Source organism: Hylaeus volcanicus, chromosome 4, assembly GCF_026283585.1.
Source record: "Hylaeus volcanicus isolate JK05 chromosome 4, UHH_iyHylVolc1.0_haploid, whole genome shotgun sequence".
NCBI lineage: Eukaryota > Metazoa > Arthropoda > Insecta > Hymenoptera > Colletidae > Hylaeus > Hylaeus volcanicus.
Genome location: NC_071979.1, coordinates 26,978,499 through 26,999,272, shown reverse-complemented (window position 1 = coordinate 26,999,272; position 20,774 = coordinate 26,978,499). Strand labels below are relative to the sequence as shown.

The window sequence follows — 20,774 nt, the reverse complement described above, 5'->3', positions numbered from 1 at the left end:
AAAGGTTAGTTTCTTAGCAAAGTAGATAAGAGCAAATCACTGGTGGCGTCATCAGTGGAGAAATGCCCAAGTTTTTAGTCAAAATAGTTCCCACAATTTCTCTAAGATGGCGCCACCGATATCTTTTAAACAATTATTCGTTATTTTTTGTATAAATACATAATATTTACAATCAAAATCAATACAGATTATTTAACAGATAATACAAATCATACATCAATAAAGATTGATCAGAGATAAGTAAAAAGTAAAAACTATCAATGTAGATATATTTTTATTCTAATTCATATAAACTTTACTTAACATGTTACTTACAATAGTTAAATTCTAGAAACAATATTTGTAACATTGAGCACATTAATATCATATAAAAAAAATAACGTGTTAATTTTAATTCACATATGTAACATTTTCATTACTTTGAAGTTTACTTAGCTTCTTACTTCTTATCCTTAACGTACTTAAAATTTGTAGTTCTTTGACAATTAAATAATTAAATATAAATTAATTGTGCTTATCCTATTCATAAAAAAATAAATAATTATTGTACTAAAAGGTAACAGAAGTATCATAATGGAAGACATTGTTCCTGCAGATCTTCAGTCTGATTCATTTCCTGCTTCTTCGTTGGCATTCTGATCCTCGCTTTCCTGTTATTAATCATTTTATTCTTGAACAAATATTGCTGTTTAAGTCAATGTATTTGTAACACTTATAACATACCTGTGCTTCTGAGCTACCTGTATCTTGTTTCTCAGAATTTTGATTAAGGAACCATGTGATAGGTTTCTGCCATTCAGGTGTCTCCCTTGGATGATATGGATTACCACCTCCTTTTGAGTTTCGTTCCAATAACATACGAACGTTTATTATTTGTACTTTTCAAGGAAAAAAGAAAATATAAAATTTACCTTTGCTTCCTAATCCTCCTTTTTTTTGAGAGGTGCTTGCTATTTTTCTTGGTGCCTTAGCGCCAACGGCTACGAATAACGGAAAAAACGATTTATAAACAAATTTGTAAACAAATCACGATTTTATATTTTGATAATTAAGATTATGGAAAACAGTTGCAGAATTGAGTAACGAAGAATAAGATCGATGGCTGGATCGAATAGGGGGCGAACAAAGCACAAAGGAATCATTTTCAAACACTGGAAAATAAAATAGTTTTCAAGTATTTTTTTCACCTTTTGAAGGTACACGATCTCCCTTTGTTCTCACCATGTTGGTAAATTAAGGAATTCAAAATCCAGAGATTCTAAAAGACAATGAAAACAATTGAACGTTCTAAAGTTTCGTTACACCTTACTTTGTTTAAATCACCTGCATATTCGCATTGCCAATTGTATCAGACGAAGGAAACCAAACAGGTGGGCCAACCTAAAAGTCGTCATGGTATAAAAATGTAGATTCAAATTATGCAATTCCACTTTAGCATTACTAACGCTTCAAAAAAGCTTAAAATTGATTAATTATATGTATTTTAACAGAATTCAATATTACTCGAACCCTATAAATTTGCTGAAAGATAACAGACGTAATTAATGTAACAATGGGATATTTTTTTTTATTGAAAAAGAGTATTATCATTCCTGACCATAACAATTTAAGCAAAAATACTTTCGAATAGTTTCACACACAGAGGAACATCGAAAGTTTTATTCCATATACCTTTGCACTGTACTTAAAGTAACATTACATTCAATATTTATCGTTACTCGTATTTTTTAACAAATCGCCTTCGATAATATATACATCTGATGTGACATATGTAATATAAATGCGATCGTTTAACGCGTCGTGATTACTTTGTATTGAATCCAAGTTACGTTGTAATACTGATACGGCGTAATCTTCTTATTTCGCAATGATATTATATGTTCAGGGAAAAGTAAAACGGATGTTATTTTCGATTAATTAAAAAGATAAGAACAAACTAAAATTACGTAAAATAATTTATATATGTATACATGTAACTACATATGTCTATGTTACATTTACAGGCCATTTCTTTATGACATGTACCTCAAATAGGTATTAACAGTTTCTTTTGTAAATGATAATTTTACAAAAGATTCCGCCTCGGACAGTAATCATGTACTCTGTTAGATGTAAGCTTCGAAAGAATGTTGTATACACTTTCGTGCAAAAAATATAGCTATGTCGATAAATATGTATTATATAACTTAATTTTAATACTGAATCACAGAAACCCGTCGATGGGTAAGCAATAAATTATATCCTTAAGAATGCTTTGCATGCTTCTTGGGAGAAAACTTGTGCTTACATTAAAAAGGAAGCAACATCAAATTCGAATCAATCGCCTGAATCATTTTTCTAATATTTAAAATGTACAAGACTGGAAACAAAGTGTGTCCTTTTTGAAAAATATAAATTTGTCCAGTAAAATCGACGATTTTTTTTTTCTTTCTACTCAATCTGACACGGCAATGTTTGAAACACTGAGATGTAACTCTAAGAGAGATAAGCGCAGAATGACACTTGAAGTTATTAGTGTAGTTATTACTTTCAAATGTTGTTTCAACTGTTTAACAATGCGTGAATACATTCTCCTTAGTTTCCTGATAATGTGTAAATTACAATTTTTGCTAAATCTATGAAATTGAAGGTATCTCGAAGTTAACACTGAGATTTTCGGATTGTGCTAACTTAACAATTGTTGACAATTTAACCGCAACACGGGCAGCTTCGTCTAGATCGTCGATCGGTACGATTTTTAAACCTGCGTTCGCGATTAGAGCTTTCGCTTCGTCTACGTTCGTACCCTGTAATAATAAAATCATTAAACGTCATACTCTTTTATAATTATTCATTCTTAAAATTATTCATTTTTACTACTGTACCTGCAATCGAACAACGACAGGAATTTTTAAGTCAAGTTCTTTAGTTGCTGCTATAATTCCTTCTGCAATAACATCGCATCTCATGATTCCACCAAATATGTTAACCAAAAGAGCATGCACCTATGTTGGATGGAAGCAAAATACATTTTTAAAATTGATTTAAATAAAATGAAATCTTTCTAAGCTTGTTGCATATCGATTACGTACTCTTGGGTCAGATGTAATTATTTTAAATGCTTCCTTTACAGCAGAAGTGGATGCACCACCGCCAACATCTAAGAAATTGGCTGGTTCTCCTCCATGTAATTTTATGATATCCATAGTGGCCATGGCTAAGCCAGCACCATTCACCATGCAGCCAATATTACCGTCGAGAGCAATGTAATTCAAGTCAAATTTAGCAGCTTCGACCTCTTTAGGATCTTCCTGAGTCCAATCTCTCAAAGAGAATAATGGTTTTTGCCTGAACTCGGCATTATCATCGAATCTGCACTTGCAATCCAATGCGAAATCTAAATATCGTTAAAATAAAAGTATTAATTCTAATGAAATTTTTTATAAGATATAGGAAATTACATTATATTTGTGATCAGACTCACAGTTTCCATTAATATCTTCCGCGAGAGGATTCACTTCTAATAAAAGGGCATCTTTTTTTAGGAACAATTGGTATAGATTTACAATTATATTGGAAATGTAATCTTTCACATTTTGTAGACCAAGTTTCACAGCAATACGTTCCGCTTGTTCTTTCGTAATTCCCTTGTTAATATCAACAGGCTCGTACATTATAGCGCTAGGATTAGTTGCAGCGACTTCTTCGATATTTACACCACCTTGACTTGAAGCTATTATAACTGGACCCTTAAATTAAATATTTGAAAGTTAAAAATTTCGATTATATTTATATTACTTGTAAATAAAATTAACATTTCGCAGATATTTCGATAAGAAAATATTCGCTGAACTTTGTATAACAATCATATTGATACAGAGGAAGTACAAGAAAATAAAGAAAAAACAGAAGGAACGAGGGAGAAAAAAACATGTGATAGTTCAATTAAAATTAATACATACAATTTATCTAATCACTAAATGGAATGTGACAATGGTAGGGGACAAAGTCAAATTGAGTAATTTGCATGTTGCAATGACGTTGTTGTTTTGGAACCACGTGGCAGTTCTCATAAATAATAAGTTTGTTCTAATTGAAAAGAAAGTTGAAAGAAATTTTTGAAAACATTCTAAATTCCAAATATTTTTCGTATGCATTCAATTACACGATTATTATTATACAGATTTTTACGAATATATTCATATCTTTAGTTACTTGTAACACTTTAAAATTATATTAATTTAGTAACATACACCAAAGGCTCTTTCCATCATGACAGCAAGGTAGTATTCTTTGCGAGGGAACATGCGCTGTGTTACCATTACTGCATTGCATATCCTACCTGCTTCACCAGTTTGTTTAGTAATTAACAATTTACCTAACATTTGACTTGCTAATTTTTTCGCTTCATCTGGGCTGCAAGGGGAACACAAATATAATATGGTATAGTACACATTTCAGTACAATTTACGTGCGTGTTGGCTCCCAGAAAAAAAGGATTATGGGTCAATAAATGATTATAAATAAATAAATGAATCCGAACAGAAGCCCTCTTTCTTGGGAGTATAGTCAGATATTATAGTAACTTACGTTTCACACATTTTGACACCACTGACATTGGTACCCTTAAAATGACCCTTTCCTCTGCCACCAGCCAACACTTGTGCCTTCAAGACAATGTCTTTGGTTTTCAAATCGGCAGCAAGCTTTGCAGCTTCATCTGGAGTTTTGGCAACTCCAAATTTAGGAGTCGGTACTCCAGCTTCATTTAATAGACTGTAACTGATGTGTTCGTGTACATTTAAATTTCGAACTGGTTGCTTTACTAAATTGGTTTTGCATCCTAATATCTGTAAAAAAAAACGATATAGTTACCAAAAGTGTTGTTAAGAGAAATAACATTTAAATACACTAATCTATGTACATAAAATATGATAATAATAGAAAAGAGCTATTTTTTATTGGTTGCAGAATATTATAGAAATATTGTTATTATTGCAATTATTGTATACACATTTCATTAGAAGTTCATTAAAGAGTAAATGTCATAACATACACAGTGATATTAAAGCAAAGTGATCTAACACATTATTATTGACAGTTTGTGCGCTTCAAGGCCTTGGCCTGCAAGATTTAAAAATAAACTGAACTCAAAGACCAATCAATGGTAATGACCCACATACTTTTAATTCTATGCTTGTCACCCTTGACTTGTTTTGCCTTTGATAATTATCTTCCTTAGTCGATGAAAACAAACGACCACAAATAAAGTGTAAAACGAAATAATTTTGAAAAATAAAGAAAACTTAAAAAGAAAAATGAAATATCTTCAATAATAAATATTGACAAACAAGATTGAGAGACAAAGGACAAAGGAAACAATCGTTAACGAAGCATTCGATTATTCAAATTTTGTATTCTCGCAAAAGTATGACAGTTCAAAATTGTTTGACAAGTAGTCTTCATTCTTTGGCGTAATTTAATAACTCTTAATTAAATACGCACGGACGTTTCAGAGTCATCGACCTAAGATTGGAAGGACGAGCACGGAACGTCCACTTTCGTATTGCGTAACTGTCATGCTTGTATTTCGTGTAAAAAGATAGTTTTGCGGCAAGGCCAATATCTTTGGCTTCGAATCGACTGACCCTGGCGCCGAATTTAGCAGACTACGGATCTAATATGGTGGTCTCCTTATGAATCATTGGCGCAAGTATCATTCGATTTCGGGATACGAAAACAGAGGAAACACATTTTTCATGCGATTATTAGAGAACCGACGTAAACATTACCATACGAAGAACGACTTGTTTCACGTACCTTCGACCCGTTGAATCGGGTGAGATTTTCAACGAGCGAGATGGTCCGCGACAACATGGTAGCCATCTTAGTAAAGCAGTGGCAGTGGACTGCCAAGTGTAAGCTGCGCCTTCATGTCCCCACCTTTCTTCTTGACGTTTCCTGTAAAAACATGACGCAAACTCGCGCGCAACCAGCCGCGATAGCAGCACCACTTTAATGCAAAGACGACGCATCACTTGAAATTAATTTCAAACGATCAGCGCTAAAATGAATAAAAGACAAAGATAATATTCGAACTGTAACAATTGAACAGCGAAGATCTTACTTGAATCTTTAGGGGGTTCATTTGTTAATGTAATATTAGTTTTTGCTATTTGAATAATAAAGCAACCAGATACATATTTTATCAATCATTAGTATGAATTTTAAATTCTTAAAGCACTTTACAAACTGAAAAATAAATAAGGAAAATGTAAGAAATAATAACAAGTAATTATCGCGTCTATATTGAAAGAAGTTTAACGGGATTAATTTCATTCGCTTAGATTTTAAAGTAGACTATGAACTACACAATTTCAATGGAAAATATTTATTTTATACAAATATATAACTTTCTGTATAAAGTAAAATTTTGCGAAGACGATATTAAGTATTTGTTGTATATTTTCTAGTGTCAATAGTTTCGATTCGAAAACTCTTCACCGTACATGCAAGTAAAAAAGAAGCGATTATGAGGTCAAAAATGATAAACATACGCTCCGAATATTTCCCACAAAGAGATTTACCCTACTTCGAACTGTTACATTTTTTATCAGATTTCTCTTTGCTTGTGAAAGAAATGTCTAGATTCAAGGAATTTGCTAAGTTCACTACTGTCACCAACTTTACAGCCGCTTCAGCCGCTTGGGTAAAATCGTCCACGGAAATGACTTTTAATTTCGCGTCGCGTATCAGTACTTTTCCTTCTTCCATGTTAGTTCCCTAGGCAGGTTGTAAAAGAAGGAAAATAAAACTTATCGTTATTCTCACAGGACCTTGATAAATCATTATTAAATTACCTGCAGCCTTACGACTATCGGAATCTCCAATTTCAGATCCTTAGTCGCAGAGATTATTCCTTGCGCAATTATGTCGCATCTCATGATACCACCAAAAATATTAACGAAGATAGTTTCGACCTGAAAAAATTCGCAATACAAATTTTATAGATACAGCGCAGAATATATGTAACAAACTTAATGTTTACTATCTATATGTTTTAAACACCTTTGGATCAGAGACTATTATTTGGAACGCCTCCTTGACGGTTTCTGCAGTGGCACTGCCACCCACATCTAAAAAGTTGGCTGGCATACCATCATAGTAACGTATGATATCCATTGTAGCCATTGCTAATCCTGCTCCATTCACCATGCAGCCTATATTCCCATCTAGACCTACGTAGTTCAACTGAAATTTAGCTGCTTTAACTTCCTTTGGATCTAATTGCGTCCAATCCTGAAGAGCAAATAATTCTTTCTGTCTGAATTCTGCACTGTCGTCGAAAGAACACTTACAATCCAAGGCATGATCTGGAAGTCGTATAAATTTGATTAAACATCTGTTCCTTCGTTACAGTAAAATTAATCTAACAAGTTTCCTTTGCAAACCATACATTCTCCGCAAAGGTCTAATGCAAATGGATTTATCTCAAGCAACAAGGCGTCTTTTTCGATAAATAATTCATAAAGATTGCAAGCGATCGTGGAAACAATGTCTTTGTCCTCTCCTTTTACACCTAACTTGTCTGCAATGAGATCTGCCTGTTCGGTTGTTAGACCCTTCATGATATCAATTGGTATATACGTTATAGCTTCAGGATTCGTGGCGGCAATGTCCTCAATATTTACGCCGCCTTGTTTTGACACAATTATCACGGGACCCTGAGAAAAAAATATTTTCTTTTTAATATCAAACATAATGAAAAATTTAATATATACAATTACTTGATAAGTTTAACTCACGTTAAAACTGATCTCCAACATGACTGCAAGATAGTATTCCTTGCGAGGGAACATCCGCGTCGTTACCATTACTGAATTACAAATTAATCCAGCGGCTCCAGTTTGTTTTGTTATTAATAATTTTCCTATCATATCATTGGCGAAAGTCTTTGCTTGTTCAGGGCTGCAAATTATGTTGAAAGACACATTAAGATACGGATATTTGAAATAAAAGAAAAGCAATAGAAACTATTAGGAACTAATTCAAGTTTAAATTCATTACACTCACGTTTCGCACATAATAACACCTCTGACGTTGGTGCCTTTAAAGTGTCCTACTCCACGGCCTCCGGTAAGAACTTGCGCTTTTAAAACGATATCTTTCGTATCCAGATCCTTGGCTATTTTAGCAGCCTCGTCTGGTGTTTTAGCTACTCCATAAGGCGGAGTTGGAATTCCAGCTGATTTTAATAAAGTGTATGCGACATGTTCGTGAACTTGCATGCGCCGAGTTTGTTGGGTAAAAAGGGATGTACGAAATAATAACTGAAACATATTTTCCCAAACATCAATATTTAAAATAGCAAGGCCTTAACTTATTAATAAATTGGATAATCATTTTAGTATTCCAAATATGTAAATGTCTACCTGTCCTTTTATTGCCTGGGTGCAACATAATATCAGTGATGACATTCTCTTTGACATGTCGATACTTAATTTAAACAATTTCATTTACACAATAGTAGACTCGATTCATTAGCGTTGAAAATTGCTCAACTTTACGAAAATGTAGAAAGCAACGCTTCGTTATTTATGAATTGTACAAAGAATTCCGCTCCTACATTATACAAAATCCTTAACGCAAATTTTAAAAGATGCTTCATTATGTACAATGCATTGTGAAATCAATTAAGTAGGCAATGAGCGTTGAATATATGCCTCTTTGTTTTACTACAATGATAAATGGTCATATTTATGAGTGAATGCTACCACAGATGAGCAAAATTTGGTTTGAATAGACAATGAATTAAAACACCATATATTGGATAATTGTTTAGATAAACTTTTATTCGAGAAACAAGGAATATAAATTCATCGTATAATTCGAGTTATAGTTTTTATTCAACAAATAACGGATCGAAAGTTATTTATCTTTTATACGAAATTTATATCTAGATAAGAATATTGCCCATCTCTGGTTGATATCACTTTGTACAGATAATATCAAGTTTCACATAAACGTTTGCATTCAAAAGTACTTGAATTACGAAGATTGCTCTACATATTTCGTACGAGTCGCGAGTTTAGTAAAAGTTGCTTTCACATTTTAATTTCAGAAAATGCTTCTAAGTTCAATACTGAAAAATAATTAACTTTATAAACAAAGAATAAACTCCATTCGTGAAATTAACTTTTGTATTATTGTAATAAACGTGTGATTTTTCTATTCTCTTTATATGCGTAGAAGATACATGTATTAAATTACGTTAATATAGTAAAATATAAAAAGTCAATTTACATTGTACATCTATGTATAATCCGATTACAATGATTTCCTTACAAGCGCTTACAACTATCAAATAATTGCAATAGAATTGAAATTGCTACATTACACATTTATAATTCATTGCTATATCACGATTAGATATAACTCAATACGCTCTTAATGAGTCATGTTTGCGTTAATACCACTTGGTATGATAACAGATATTTCTTTTACGAAGACAAACGTATGCTTATCTTAGGAACTATGTCCTTAACAAGATTTCTAAAATTTTGATAATTCGTAGGCAGTTACAGCATTCTGTTTCTGTTATCGTTACATTTTACGCTGTGGATGTACGTTTGACTTCATCGATCAAAAGAATGTTATCGAGGCTATACATTTCTACAACCTTTTAGATGTAATTACAGAAATTATAAACGATAAACTAACTTAACTTTCCCAAAAATTAAATAATGTTACTGTATACTTCAATAGAAAGATTAATATTTAAGAAAAATAAGATCTGAAGCAGTGTCTTGCTATAAAACATAGACATTTCATCTTTGCGTACTTTCTCCTCACAAGTAGTAGAAAAAAAGATAAAAAGAATAATAAAAGAAAAAGTAATTTATAACATGTACAATTTTTCAAGTAAAATGTTATGATGTCAGAAATAAAAGATAACGCAAGTATTAAATTCAAAATTCGATGCATTTAATACTTCGAAATATATTCAAAACACAAGTTACCTACGCTCTGTAACTTAAAAATAATTTTCATACTGCTTAAAATATGAAACGAAAAAAATCGAGAAGGTTCGAAAAACGACTTTTCATCCTCGCGTGACACAACTTAAACATTCATATAATTTGTGAAACAGAACTGCTTCTTGCATCTATGTTTCAAGCATAAAACTTCATTTCTGGCCTTAACAGTCTTATATTCTAAATACAAAACAAATCATGTTTAATTTCAAAAACTAAATCTATCGTTCAGCGTTCTTCCTGTGACGCCAAGGTTTCCAGATAAGCTGTACATGACTTCGCTGAAAGTACGATCGTCGACATCGGTTCCTGCATCTAACGAAGGGGTGTTACGTGTGCGAGAACGAGAGCGTGATCTTGACCTTGAACGTTGTCGACCAAATAGAGGAGCTCGACCAACCTGAAACACATTCATTTTAACGATCAAATATACAAGAATAAACATATAGTTTATATGCTATATATTTCTCTAAAATTTCTTCTAAAGATTAGTACATAAAAATCAGTTTTTATTTTCACATAAATTAATAGTTTCAAAATATCATACCATATTCAAACTTTGTATATTTTGTCTAAACGGTGAACGTCCCCTCGGAAGCTGGCGCAAACTGTTCACAGCATTTCCATTTCGACTTGGTGCAAGAGCAAGAGATCGTTGATGCGTGCTGGGAGTATTGCCCAATGTACACATGAAGTTCACATTTGAATTAGCATTTATTCGTGGAGAACTACAACATTGTACATATCAATTAGTAAAGGTGAAATTTGTTGTTCAGTTATCGAGTAATATTGATCAATGAAGTTGTACAGATAGAGTACTTAAACATTTTCAAATGAAAACAAGTATAGTTTAGTTACTCGTAACACATTTGCTGCTGCTGAAATTATTCCTCTAGGATAGATACAATTCTTGTTTAGCATGAATAATTAATTTGTTTTAGTGTCACTGATTACTGTTTTGCTTGTCATCCTTGGTTTTCTCATACGAACGTACCAATTACGTCAGCAATATTATTGAAACAACTGTTTCAACACAATGTGTGTGTCAACAGCCGTAAATGTGTTAATGAATAATATCAGAAACAATAAAAGTGGAAAATGAAACATTATTCACGATTACTGTAATACTAAATATCAAATTGTTTATGAACTGTTTTATAAGTTAATTGTAACGGTAAATTATAATTTTAGTCATACTTCATTCTCATTAATTTTTGTTCGTATTGTACACGCCTTTGTGCACGGGCAATTTGATCGGAACGCAATCCACCGGTAGTGAAGCGACGTTGAGACGTTAAAATTTGTTGTCTTCTATCCATTGCACTTCTTTGTTGAAGCGATAACAAGGATTTTCCAGCTGGTGGTACCTTTAACAAAAGATTTACTTCAGTTTTCGTTCAATTGACTCTACAACTTTCTTGTTTAAACAATCAGAAACTTACTCTGAATTGGTTTTGTAGAGATAATCTCTGATTCTGTCTTTGCAGCAACAATTGCTTTGCTCTTTTAACGCGATTTCGATAAGCAATTTGAGCAGGACTTTGATATCCTAGTCGGTTATGAACCGAGGTTGGGTCACGCAGATTTGGTAGACTATTCGTTCTCTTCAATGTACTTTTATTGTTTGTAAAGAATCCTCCTTGAGTAAAAGTCAAATTTGTGCGACTTCTACTGCGAGTCAAACCAAATCTATTGCCTCGACCACGACGAGTATTAAATGCTCCTCGCGTGTTCGATTTTTGGTTCAATGCCAAATTGCTTCGTGATCTAGCAAGACCATTGTTTTTCTTATATCGTTTCCTTACAAAACCACCACGAACGTTATTATTATTATTATTATTTTGTCGAGCTGGCCATGTTTGCTCTTTCTTAGCAGTTCCAACATTTCGTTTAACTCTTGCACCTCTACCCCTAAGTCCGCTCCGTCCTCGAGCACTGCCTCGAGTGCGTTTAGCGCCAGCTTTTCCATTGGCAGTCCCAGCCTTTTTCTTTTTCTCCTTTTTCTCCATCTTTATGATTTCATCTTAAAAGGAAGAAAATTCACAATGTTTAGTGAGCATATGGTCTTAGCGCAAGAAGTTAATTTTGTGTCAAGCTTTAATCTGGAATGTATGTAAAATTCCCTCCTGTACGGACGATGCCGAAGAATAATTCAAGATGGCAAACTTGGTATTTATTTCCATTAAGGAAATTTTTTTTGTAATATCTATTTTCATTAACCATTTCCATAATTTTCTTCCAATATGTATATTTAAAATAATCTCACTGGTTATGGTTTTTGTTATACATATTTATCAACACAAAAAAATGTAATATATCAAAATTTCAATTTGGTCATTCTTTATTATATTTTCTCAACCACTTAAGAATGATTCTAGATATGCTACTTTTAATCTTTTACTCTTGATATCAAAAATAAATAACAACAGTAACAATAAGAATCAAATATACTACTCTAATTAAATAATAAATAAATGATAAATAATTAACGTTTTAAAATACTATTATTTCATGTAAGCTGAATATATATATGCATGTATAAGTTTATTTAAACAACAGTTTCATGTATTTCTCTACAATCTGTTGTAGAATGTACAAGAAATGTTGGAATTTCTTTTAATTCATACTGTAGACGAATTTATACTAAAAAATTAATTCTCATGTATGATTATCCTCTGTTATGTGAAAAACGTTTATAGTTTATGTATGTCAATTAGTAATAATAGATCTTCATTCACATTATACATTTTCTTGTTCTTCTTTATTCAACTTTATGAACTTTTGTATTTCACAAATTTCCTTTTGGAGAATTTTATTTCAGTTCATGTTTAATATGTCTTTATTCTTCCAGTAGTCTACAGATATGTTGAACACTTCGTACACACATTGTTTTCTTGGATAATCAGTTCTTCATACACTTGTAGAATTGCTTGCGGAATATCCAATATTGTGATGCCCAAACATTTCCAAGTATATGTTCAGTTAAATTTTTCTTTCATTTATATTTTGTCCAATTTGTTACTAGGCTTCATTTTCTGCATTCTATTTATACTCTTGGCATTTTGTTCCTCTTTTCCAGGATAATTATATAGATGTTTATGTGATACACTATCAGTTTACCAATGTATCATGAAAATATTATTACTATGTAGTTATGTAATTACAACTACAATAATATTCATTAATTTTCTATTAAACCATAGATGTCTTAGAATGTAGTTGTACACTCTTTTCCTATTCCTGAATTTCAATCCACAAAACTCTTCAAAAGTTTCAATGATCATATATCTTCTCCATAATTGTGTTGCCCATAGGCAAAAATTTGCAGATTTCTTGATCGGTCAAACAAGTGGTTTATAAATCTTGATCCAAGTTATGCAAACCAATTTGTGTTGAACTTTTACAAAGTAATATTATTTGTTCACAGGCAAGTCTTAATTACAATTGTATGCTAGCTTATCACTCTAGCATATAAACTCAATCAAGCATCTAATAGTTTTGTTTTCCTGATACATGTTACATATCTCTCTGTCTTTTTCTATTTCAAAATTTTGATCCATGTAGCTCCTTGTGTACGTAAAGAGTCGTATTATTATTTCTTCCATAGTTGTGTTGCTCAAACATGCAGCTTACAAATCTTGATCCAGGTTATAAAAACTCAATAATGATTCACGTTTAACTAAGGTACATTATTTGTTCACAAACAAGTCTTAATTATGATTCTATTACATAGATTTAGTCGACCATCTTTCAATTATTTCTCTAGCAAGAAACATTCCTTTCAATACTGAGAAATACTTAAGCTTCACACAAAATTTCATTGTCTTTAATACATATTCGTTAAATGGTAAAGTGAATGCGTTCAACCATGGAAGTTAATTGTCCTGGGTGATATGCTTGCCGTGTACTAATACTTTTGTCCGTTAAAGAATTAAACAGTTTGATTTGACAGCGACTGTGATCTCTCGCAAATGCCATAGAGAACATTTATATGTCAAAGGTAAAATAAAATTCGTTTGACTAGTTCGGCATGTGTTTTTTTTTGTTCTGCCTCACACGTACAGTGTAGCACTTCGAATCCCATTTACATGAAGGAAGAGAAATTCGAGGAACATGATAGCAGAGATAAAAATACAACTAAAGTTACGCAAACGTGTATCCCACGCAACGAGAAAGTTGACTTCTTTTTGTGAAGCGTGAGTCACACAACTTTGCTTAGCGGCAGCGTCCCCCGGGTTCGTGTTCGTCAATTTTCCATTCGATAAAACGTCGCTATTTGTCAAAAGAAATCGCTCCCAAAAAACCTCGTAATCCATCGTGGCGGCAATACTTTTCTTCTTTTTCACGATCTTTTCGCTGAATAATGGAAACGTATCTACTTGTGTGAGAACACGGTTGAACTGAATACTTCTTTTATTATTATACGTTTATAAGGATCCGCATATTTCCTAAGGAATCGTTATAGAATCGTTTTCATCGTTACGCACGTTTTGCAAACGTTATACAACGTTTTTTTTTTTCTTCCAGCGATTGAAAACGCCTCGAACATCTCCCCCGTGAACTTCGATTAAATAACGACAGATTTTTTTGTTTGGTTTAAGAGTTAATTAGGGAGACAATCCTGTGAAAATTGGCTCGTTCGCTGAGACGGTACATTTTCAGAGATCTATCATCGGGCGTAAACGAATATCGAAAATAAATTTGTATATATCTACGCTTGTACGATTCTCGTCGCCATATTGGAATTTGTGCAAAAGAAGAAATAGTAGCCGTACGCTCACCCAGGATTATCAGCGAGAACGCTAGATTTTCGAGACTCTGGCCACTTACCGAGCGACATGTTCACTTTCGCGTCGATCTCTGACATGTTTTACTTTGTTTATTTCTATCTCTTTCGATATGAAACACGCAATGGCCGCGATTTAACAACTTTAATTGTCGTTCTTAACGTCACCATAGACCGTACACAATGACATCACACGACATACAGCACGCGAATGGAGGAACGAATACACAACGAACGAGCACAACGCCGCCAATTGCAGGAAGTTATGTATAAACCGGAAGTGGGGGCTTCGTTCGCGGTGATTCGATTTCGTGCAGCGCGAAAATTTGAATCGCGTAAGATACTTGATAATTTAAATATTCCATTTCACTTGAAATATTCAAGCAGTAAAATTAGAATGTAGTTTGTACTTGACAAGATATTTATGTTGATAAATTTTATGTATTATTTAGAGATTATTTAATATACAGGGTGTCCCAAAAATGTTGTAACACCTTGAAAGAGGTGGTTCGGGAGGTGATTTGAAACAACTTTTTCCTTAGCGAAAATATTGTACGAGGCTTTGTTGAGGAGATATTAACGGAAAACCCCGACCAATCAGAGGGCGAGTATACCGTTGGAGCGCCCGCGGTAGCGTATGAGCGCAGCCGCTTAGCTCGTAGCCTTCGCAACCGCAGCCGCTCCAACGGTATCCTCGCGCTCTGATTGGTCAGTGTTCTCCATTAATATCTCCTCAACAAAGCCTCGTACAACATTTTCGCTAAGGAAAAAGTTGTTTCAAATTACCCCCCGTAGCACCCCTTTAAGGGTGTTACAAGATTTTTGGGACACCCTGTATAGAAGTCCGATAAGTTTGTTTGATTTTAATCGTGACTTTACTATTCACATTGTTCAAACGTTTCCAAGTAAAATAATGCTCAAATTATCGTATTCTTGAATAACTATATTGAGAATTACATATTTATTTCAGATAAAATGTCATCAGTGGTATACAACAAAAGAACTAGAAAATAATACAGCTGTGCATCGGTGCTATATTTTTGCAGATAGAGAGAATTTTAACGAAATGCCTCGTCGGTGGAGAATTCTTATCGATTCAGGAACAATTAGGGAACGGTAATAGATTTCGTTTGTTAGAAGTAATATTTACGTATTATTTAGAAATTATTTAAAATACTAAGTGCGCGTTGTATACTTCGCATAGATATAACAGCTGCCCATATATAAAAGTCCGATAGGTTCGTTTATGTTCATTTAACGTCCTTGATTTTGATCGTGATTTTGCCGGGCTTTTGTGACCGCGCTTCATCACCACTTACTTAAAAAATAAAAACAGTCTTATTAGATTTGTAAATATGGATGTTATTATACGAAAAGCAAAGAGGGAAGATTGCACATCTATTAAAAATTTGATACAGGCAAACATAATATGATATACATACTCTATTATATACATAAATTATAAATGCATTGCTTCAACATTGCTTTACATTTTTATTATATTGTTTTAGGAATTGGCCGACTTTCAGAACATGCCGGATGGACCAAAGATTGATCATACAAGTGAGAATTTAATAATAAACATCTTTAACTTGAGTATTTTAAGCTAAATTACATATATGATTTGATGTATATTGTAAACAACAATTTTAGCATTAGAAAAGGATGGATTTGACACGGAACCTGCATTGTACATGTGCTTTGTGGCAGAAAGAAACAAAAGAATAGTTGGTTATACGATTTCATACTATACGTATTCAACATGGTGTGGGAAAGCTATGTACTTGGAAGATATTTATGTAACCGTTGATTACAGAGGAAAGCATATTGGTAGTAAATTGTTGAAAGCTGTTGCAAAGGTTTCTATTGATATTATATTTATTTATTTATGTAACACTAAGTTTATACTAATACTAAGTTTATTATTTGTAAAGGAAGCCTCAGATAATAACTGCTGTAGACTAGATTTTTCAGTTCTTAAATGGAATCCTGCACAAGATTTTTATAAACGTAAAGGAGCAGTTGATGTAACAATAGAAGAAGGATTCCATCACTATCGTTTATCGGATACTGTTTTGAAATCCTTAGCTATGGATGTATAATTATTATTGGTATTATATTAGCATGATTATTATTGTACTATATATATTAACAGTAGTCAACTGTTAAAAAACAACTGAAATAATAAATGTTACGTTGTATGTATGAAAAGCTGTAATTATTTAAGAGTTTTATTAAAAAGAATTGTTCCAAGAAAGAATTAATAATTGTTTAAATACAAATATGAGCGATAAACAAGTAAGTTTGTACTTTAATTCATTATTCTAATACAAAATCAATATTATACTAATCTTAATGAAATAATTTTATTTTAATTGTAGCTTCCATATCTATTTTCCTCCACACCATTATTGTTGGAACCAAATGCAACTAGTAAATTTCCTACTACAAAAAAACAATCAGACGAGGATTATGAAGAACTTGACTCTGATATATTATCGCATAGCGATATGAGTTGGGGGTCTTTGGAAGATAGATACGTGCCATTTGAAATTTTATCCGAGGACTCTGATTCAACTACTTCCTTAATTTCTTCTACCACGAGTGTAACTGTTTCTCGATACAAATTTTATTTTATTTTGTAACATAATCGAAATCACGACTTTTTATTTTTAAAGTCTGGTTCTTCGATTGTGCTCGATCATATGCCAGTTCCAGTAAACGTAGATGCGATACACTGTGCAAATGAAAGCAATTGGGCTAATTATGCATTAGACCCCAATGCATGGGACGATGATAAAGCGCGCATTGTAAAACTGAGACATCTTAAAGAAATATTATTCGACGATTTTGAGTTTTGTGGTTTTTTAACAGATAGACTGATAGGCGTTGGTTCGTCATTTTTGGCTAAATCTCCCGAAAATGGTCTATACGTCTTGAATAAATGTGTCATGAAGAATATGGTATTCTACTATCACTGAATTAATGAAAAGTCTTGTATAAAAGAAAAAAAGATTTTGTAATTACTTCTTTACAGTCACTTTCCAACATTACAATGTTACATTATCACCGTTATTTGCGGTACATCGATCTTACATACAATTATATATCAGATTTGTCTCCTTTGGGAGGAGTTCCCTATCTAATGTATCTAAACGTAGCTCACAATAGAATTCAAATTATTTTAAATTTTACACCTCCGTGGTATTTGACTTACGTAAATTTATCGTACAATTATATATCGGAAATGCGTGATATCAGTAATTTCTGGAGTATCGTACATCTGGACTTATCGCACAATGCAATTGAGGTCATTTCTGGTTTGCAAAATTTAAAGTTAGTGAATTTATCTACATGGTTGAAAAAAGTAATGTTTTACATATTATATCTTACGTTTTTAGGTATTTAAAATACTTAAATTTATCGTATAATTTAATCGAATGCATTGAGAATTTAGATAAATTAAATATTCAAGAACTCAATTTAGAAGGCAATTGTATAACTACATTCAAATCTGCTGTGCCTGGTTATAATATAAACACGTTACCCCATCTACGAGTCATATATCTAGGATATAACAAGATATCTGACTTAGAATTTTTTAAGGTAATAATTTTCATGCAACTAAATTGTAACTTTTAGTTACTGAGACCATTAAGTATAATATTTGAACGTTTAGGATGGATACAGTTTGCGCGTAATAGATTTGAAATTTAATAGAATTTCCGATTTATTAGAGTTATCAAATTTCAAAGGTTTCATAGATGAAATAGACCTTAGGGGCAATGGTTGCACAAAATGGCCTAATTATAAAGGTGTGCTTTTATTTTCCATACCAAGTATACAAGTTATCGATGGTGCTGTTGTGACTATTTCAGAAAAGGTTTGTAATAAAACATCAAATCTTCATAATTGTTTGGTATAATGAGAAGACTGGTTTAAGTAGATTGCTGCTGCTACTCTGTTCGCGCCACCAGTGAATTTAACAGCTGCTCGTACTGTCACAAAATTAACTTTATTAGAACATTTAAGTACACCAACAATTGGTCTACACGTGATGCCATACAACGAGGCAAGCCCGCCTTTGATCATTCTTACAGGTCCATCAGCTCTGAAAAAAACATCTTTAGTTATGCACATTGTTCAAACGCTTCCAAGCAAAGTAATGATCAAATTATCATATTCTTGAATAACTATATTGAGAATTATTCATTTATTTCAGATCAAATATTGTCAGTGGTATACAACAAAAGAACCAGAAAATGATACTGCTGTGCATCAGTCCTATATTTTTGCAGATAGAGAGGATTTTAACGACATGTCTCGTCGTGGAGAATTCTTAGCGATTCAGGAACAATTAGGGAACAGTTATGGATTTCGTTCGTTAGAAGTATTTTGTATACAATAATTTATATAAAATTATTTTCCAATTGTAATTGGATTATATATTTGTGCAGATTATAATCAAATTACCTCGTTAATATTGGAGAACAAAATTGGTATCACAACAATGGATTTACATGCAACCATTCAAATGACTAAGCGCTACTCCAACGTTAAACCAATTCTTGTCTCGACACAAAAGGAACAAATTCATCGTATTTGGATACAAGAAAAGTTTGATGTCTATACGTGTGACAAGTCTAGCATGGAAAATTTATTGGCTGAGAAAGGGCACAAAACTACAGAAGAAAATATTTCGGCGTCTACAAATATTAAAAAAATTTTGGATGATGTATGAGTAATACCTTCATAATGATGACAATACAAAAACCAATAATATTATAATTACTATCACAAATACTTTCATTTATAGATTATAGATAGTTGTCCATTACCTACAAAAAGTAATGATAAGAAACAATCAGACAAACGTGTAACAATGACTGAGATATTAGAAAGTACCTCAGCAGTATATGAAGTAAAAAAGGAAGAGTCAAAAACTGAAGAGAAAAAATATATCACATTTCAAGAAAAGGAAACTGATCACTCAAAGAAAAGTTCGCTCGCAGAACTATATGTATCAAATTCTCAAGCTAAATTAAATAATCAAACAGAGTTGAGAGTATGGATGTACTTATTAACACTTATTTAAATATGCAATGATCAATAACTGTATCATTGGATAGGTAATTTTGGATGAAGATGCAAACGTCATAGTTGAAGACAAAGAATTAAAACGTAAGAGGTATCAGGAAAGATTGCTGCATCGACGAAGTACATTACTAGATGACGAAGAGTTCTTTAGCACAGAAGACCATAGTGACTCGGCATCTAGCGAAGAAACAGTAGTAGATCCAGTTTGTATTCAAGAAGTATTATAACTGCTCACTATGTATTAAAGGAAATTCCTTAAATAATATTATTTCATGATCAATTTAAGCGGTTTTTGGAAACAAGAAAACCAGAACACTTAAAAGAATTGTACACTGAACTCGTAATCAAGACAAGGGAAATGTACTTGAATCATCACGTAAACAATCCAGGATTCTTTTTTTCAGTGGTCATTATTATTATTCTTGCCAAAGCTCATTTGAAAGATTACCAAACTTATAACATTTTATCTAACGATCTTTAATTATAACCATTTTATAGTTGCTGACAGATAATTATGTGAAAGCATTTAATACACTCATTGATTTTATTTATAATGTATACACAAACCATCCTACCGAAAATCCTAAACATTTTACTGAAATCGAGCATTTTTCCGAAGTTGCTGTTCCGGCAATGATCGACACTGTTGTTGATGAAATAAGACAGTAAGTCTTTATTTTTCTTTAACTAGTTGTTACATGCAATGCTATTTTCTAAATGAATTTATAGATCGTTGTCGACATCCATACTACAAAGGAAAACTTTGTTGAGAGCCTATGGCATTACTTCTTGGAAAGATTTAATGCCTAGTCAAATGGATACACATTCAGCAAAATTTACTGATTAAAGGTATAATATAAAATTGACTTCATTTTTCT

General features: G+C 32.5%; 5 protein-coding genes across 5 annotated transcripts; 1 reads left to right on the top strand and 4 right to left on the bottom strand.

Annotated features, from left to right (window-relative positions):
- Positions 1-257: 257 nt before the first annotated feature.
- Positions 258-1,810, bottom strand: LOC128874569 (PCNA-associated factor-like). Its single transcript, XM_054119407.1, has 6 exons — positions 1,672-1,810; positions 1,324-1,380; positions 1,188-1,258; positions 912-980; positions 724-833; positions 258-650 (listed from the first exon to the last, which is right to left on the bottom strand). Exons 3-6 carry the CDS (start codon positions 1,222-1,224, stop codon positions 600-602), a joined length of 267 nt encoding a protein of 88 aa, XP_053975382.1. The 5' UTR covers positions 1,225-1,258; positions 1,324-1,380; positions 1,672-1,810; the 3' UTR covers positions 258-599.
- A 131-nt stretch (positions 1,811-1,941) lies between these two features.
- Positions 1,942-5,959, bottom strand: LOC128874563 (succinate--CoA ligase [ADP-forming] subunit beta, mitochondrial-like). The gene is made up of 7 exons (XM_054119401.1): positions 5,800-5,959; positions 4,570-4,829; positions 4,233-4,395; positions 3,464-3,728; positions 3,072-3,376; positions 2,865-2,984; positions 1,942-2,786 (listed from the first exon to the last, which is right to left on the bottom strand). The coding sequence occupies exons 1-7, from the start codon at positions 5,863-5,865 to the stop codon at positions 2,616-2,618; spliced, it is 1,350 nt and encodes a 449-aa protein (XP_053975376.1). The 5' UTR covers positions 5,866-5,959; the 3' UTR covers positions 1,942-2,615.
- Positions 5,960-6,241: 282 nt separating this feature from the next.
- On the bottom strand, positions 6,242-8,655 carry LOC128874562 (succinate--CoA ligase [ADP-forming] subunit beta, mitochondrial-like). The gene is made up of 7 exons (XM_054119400.1): positions 8,412-8,655; positions 8,053-8,309; positions 7,785-7,947; positions 7,436-7,703; positions 7,048-7,352; positions 6,840-6,959; positions 6,242-6,762 (listed from the first exon to the last, which is right to left on the bottom strand). Exons 1-7 carry the CDS (start codon positions 8,493-8,495, stop codon positions 6,568-6,570), a joined length of 1,392 nt encoding a protein of 463 aa, XP_053975375.1. The 5' UTR covers positions 8,496-8,655; the 3' UTR covers positions 6,242-6,567.
- Positions 8,656-8,803: 148 nt separating this feature from the next.
- LOC128874565 (uncharacterized) lies at positions 8,804-15,037 on the bottom strand. Its single transcript, XM_054119403.1, has 5 exons — positions 14,844-15,037; positions 11,456-12,036; positions 11,211-11,380; positions 10,561-10,741; positions 8,804-10,413 (listed from the first exon to the last, which is right to left on the bottom strand). The coding sequence occupies exons 1-5, from the start codon at positions 14,878-14,880 to the stop codon at positions 10,222-10,224; spliced, it is 1,161 nt and encodes a 386-aa protein (XP_053975378.1). The 5' UTR covers positions 14,881-15,037; the 3' UTR covers positions 8,804-10,221.
- Positions 15,038-15,927: 890 nt separating this feature from the next.
- Positions 15,928-20,766, top strand: LOC128875507 (leucine-rich repeat and guanylate kinase domain-containing protein-like). Its single transcript, XM_054121141.1, has 17 exons — positions 15,928-16,217; positions 16,311-16,362; positions 16,453-16,658; positions 16,734-16,895; positions 17,181-17,405; positions 17,466-17,762; positions 17,837-18,135; positions 18,201-18,405; positions 18,479-18,682; positions 18,746-18,961; positions 19,022-19,178; positions 19,257-19,534; positions 19,616-19,864; positions 19,929-20,099; positions 20,183-20,302; positions 20,395-20,561; positions 20,626-20,766. Exons 1-17 carry the CDS (start codon positions 16,155-16,157, stop codon positions 20,741-20,743), a joined length of 3,189 nt encoding a protein of 1,062 aa, XP_053977116.1. The 5' UTR covers positions 15,928-16,154; the 3' UTR covers positions 20,744-20,766.
- The last annotated feature ends 8 nt before the right edge of the window (positions 20,767-20,774 follow it).

What these genes read in the sequence shown, in the direction of transcription:
- LOC128874569 (XM_054119407.1), bottom strand. Translation starts at nt 1,224, where the DNA reads ATGGTGAGAACAAAGGGAGATCGTGTACCTTCAAAAG. An exon ending in AGATCGTGTACCTTCAAAAG is followed by an intron (nt 981 to 1,187) that starts GTGAAAAAAATA and finishes CGTTATTCGTAG; the next exon opens with CCGTTGGCGCTAAGGCACCA. An exon ending in AGGAGGATTAGGAAGCAAAG is followed by an intron (nt 834 to 911) that starts GTAAATTTTATA and finishes GAAACTCAAAAG; the next exon opens with GAGGTGGTAATCCATATCAT.
- LOC128874563 (XM_054119401.1), bottom strand. Translation starts at nt 5,865, where the DNA reads ATGGCTACCATGTTGTCGCGGACCATCTCGCTCGTTGAAAATCTCACC. An exon ending in GGTGTCAAAATGTGTGAAAC is followed by an intron (nt 4,396 to 4,569) that starts GTAAGTTACTAT and finishes TTCCCCTTGCAG; the next exon opens with CCCAGATGAAGCGAAAAAAT. An exon ending in TGATGGAAAGAGCCTTTGGT is followed by an intron (nt 3,729 to 4,232) that starts GTATGTTACTAA and finishes ATTTAATTTAAG; the next exon opens with GGTCCAGTTATAATAGCTTC.
- LOC128874562 (XM_054119400.1), bottom strand. Translation starts at nt 8,495, where the DNA reads ATGAAATTGTTTAAATTAAGTATCGACATGTCAAAGAGAATGTCATCA. An exon ending in ATTAGACCTTTGCGGAGAAT is followed by an intron (nt 7,353 to 7,435) that starts GTATGGTTTGCA and finishes TACGACTTCCAG; the next exon opens with ATCATGCCTTGGATTGTAAG. An exon ending in CGATAGTCGTAAGGCTGCAG is followed by an intron (nt 6,763 to 6,839) that starts GTAATTTAATAA and finishes CAACCTGCCTAG; the next exon opens with GGAACTAACATGGAAGAAGG.
- LOC128874565 (XM_054119403.1), bottom strand. Translation starts at nt 14,880, where the DNA reads ATGTCAGAGATCGACGCGAAAGTGAACATGTCGCTCG. An exon ending in GAAAGTGAACATGTCGCTCG is followed by an intron (nt 12,037 to 14,843) that starts GTAAGTGGCCAG and finishes CTTCCTTTTAAG; the next exon opens with ATGAAATCATAAAGATGGAG. An exon ending in CAAAAATTAATGAGAATGAA is followed by an intron (nt 10,742 to 11,210) that starts GTATGACTAAAA and finishes ACAATGTTGTAG; the next exon opens with TTCTCCACGAATAAATGCTA.
- LOC128875507 (XM_054121141.1), top strand. Translation starts at nt 16,155, where the DNA reads ATGGATGTTATTATACGAAAAGCAAAGAGGGAAGATTGCACATCTATT. An exon ending in ACCAAAGATTGATCATACAA is followed by an intron (nt 16,363 to 16,452) that starts GTGAGAATTTAA and finishes CAACAATTTTAG; the next exon opens with CATTAGAAAAGGATGGATTT. An exon ending in AATGTGTCATGAAGAATATG is followed by an intron (nt 17,763 to 17,836) that starts GTATTCTACTAT and finishes ACTTCTTTACAG; the next exon opens with TCACTTTCCAACATTACAAT.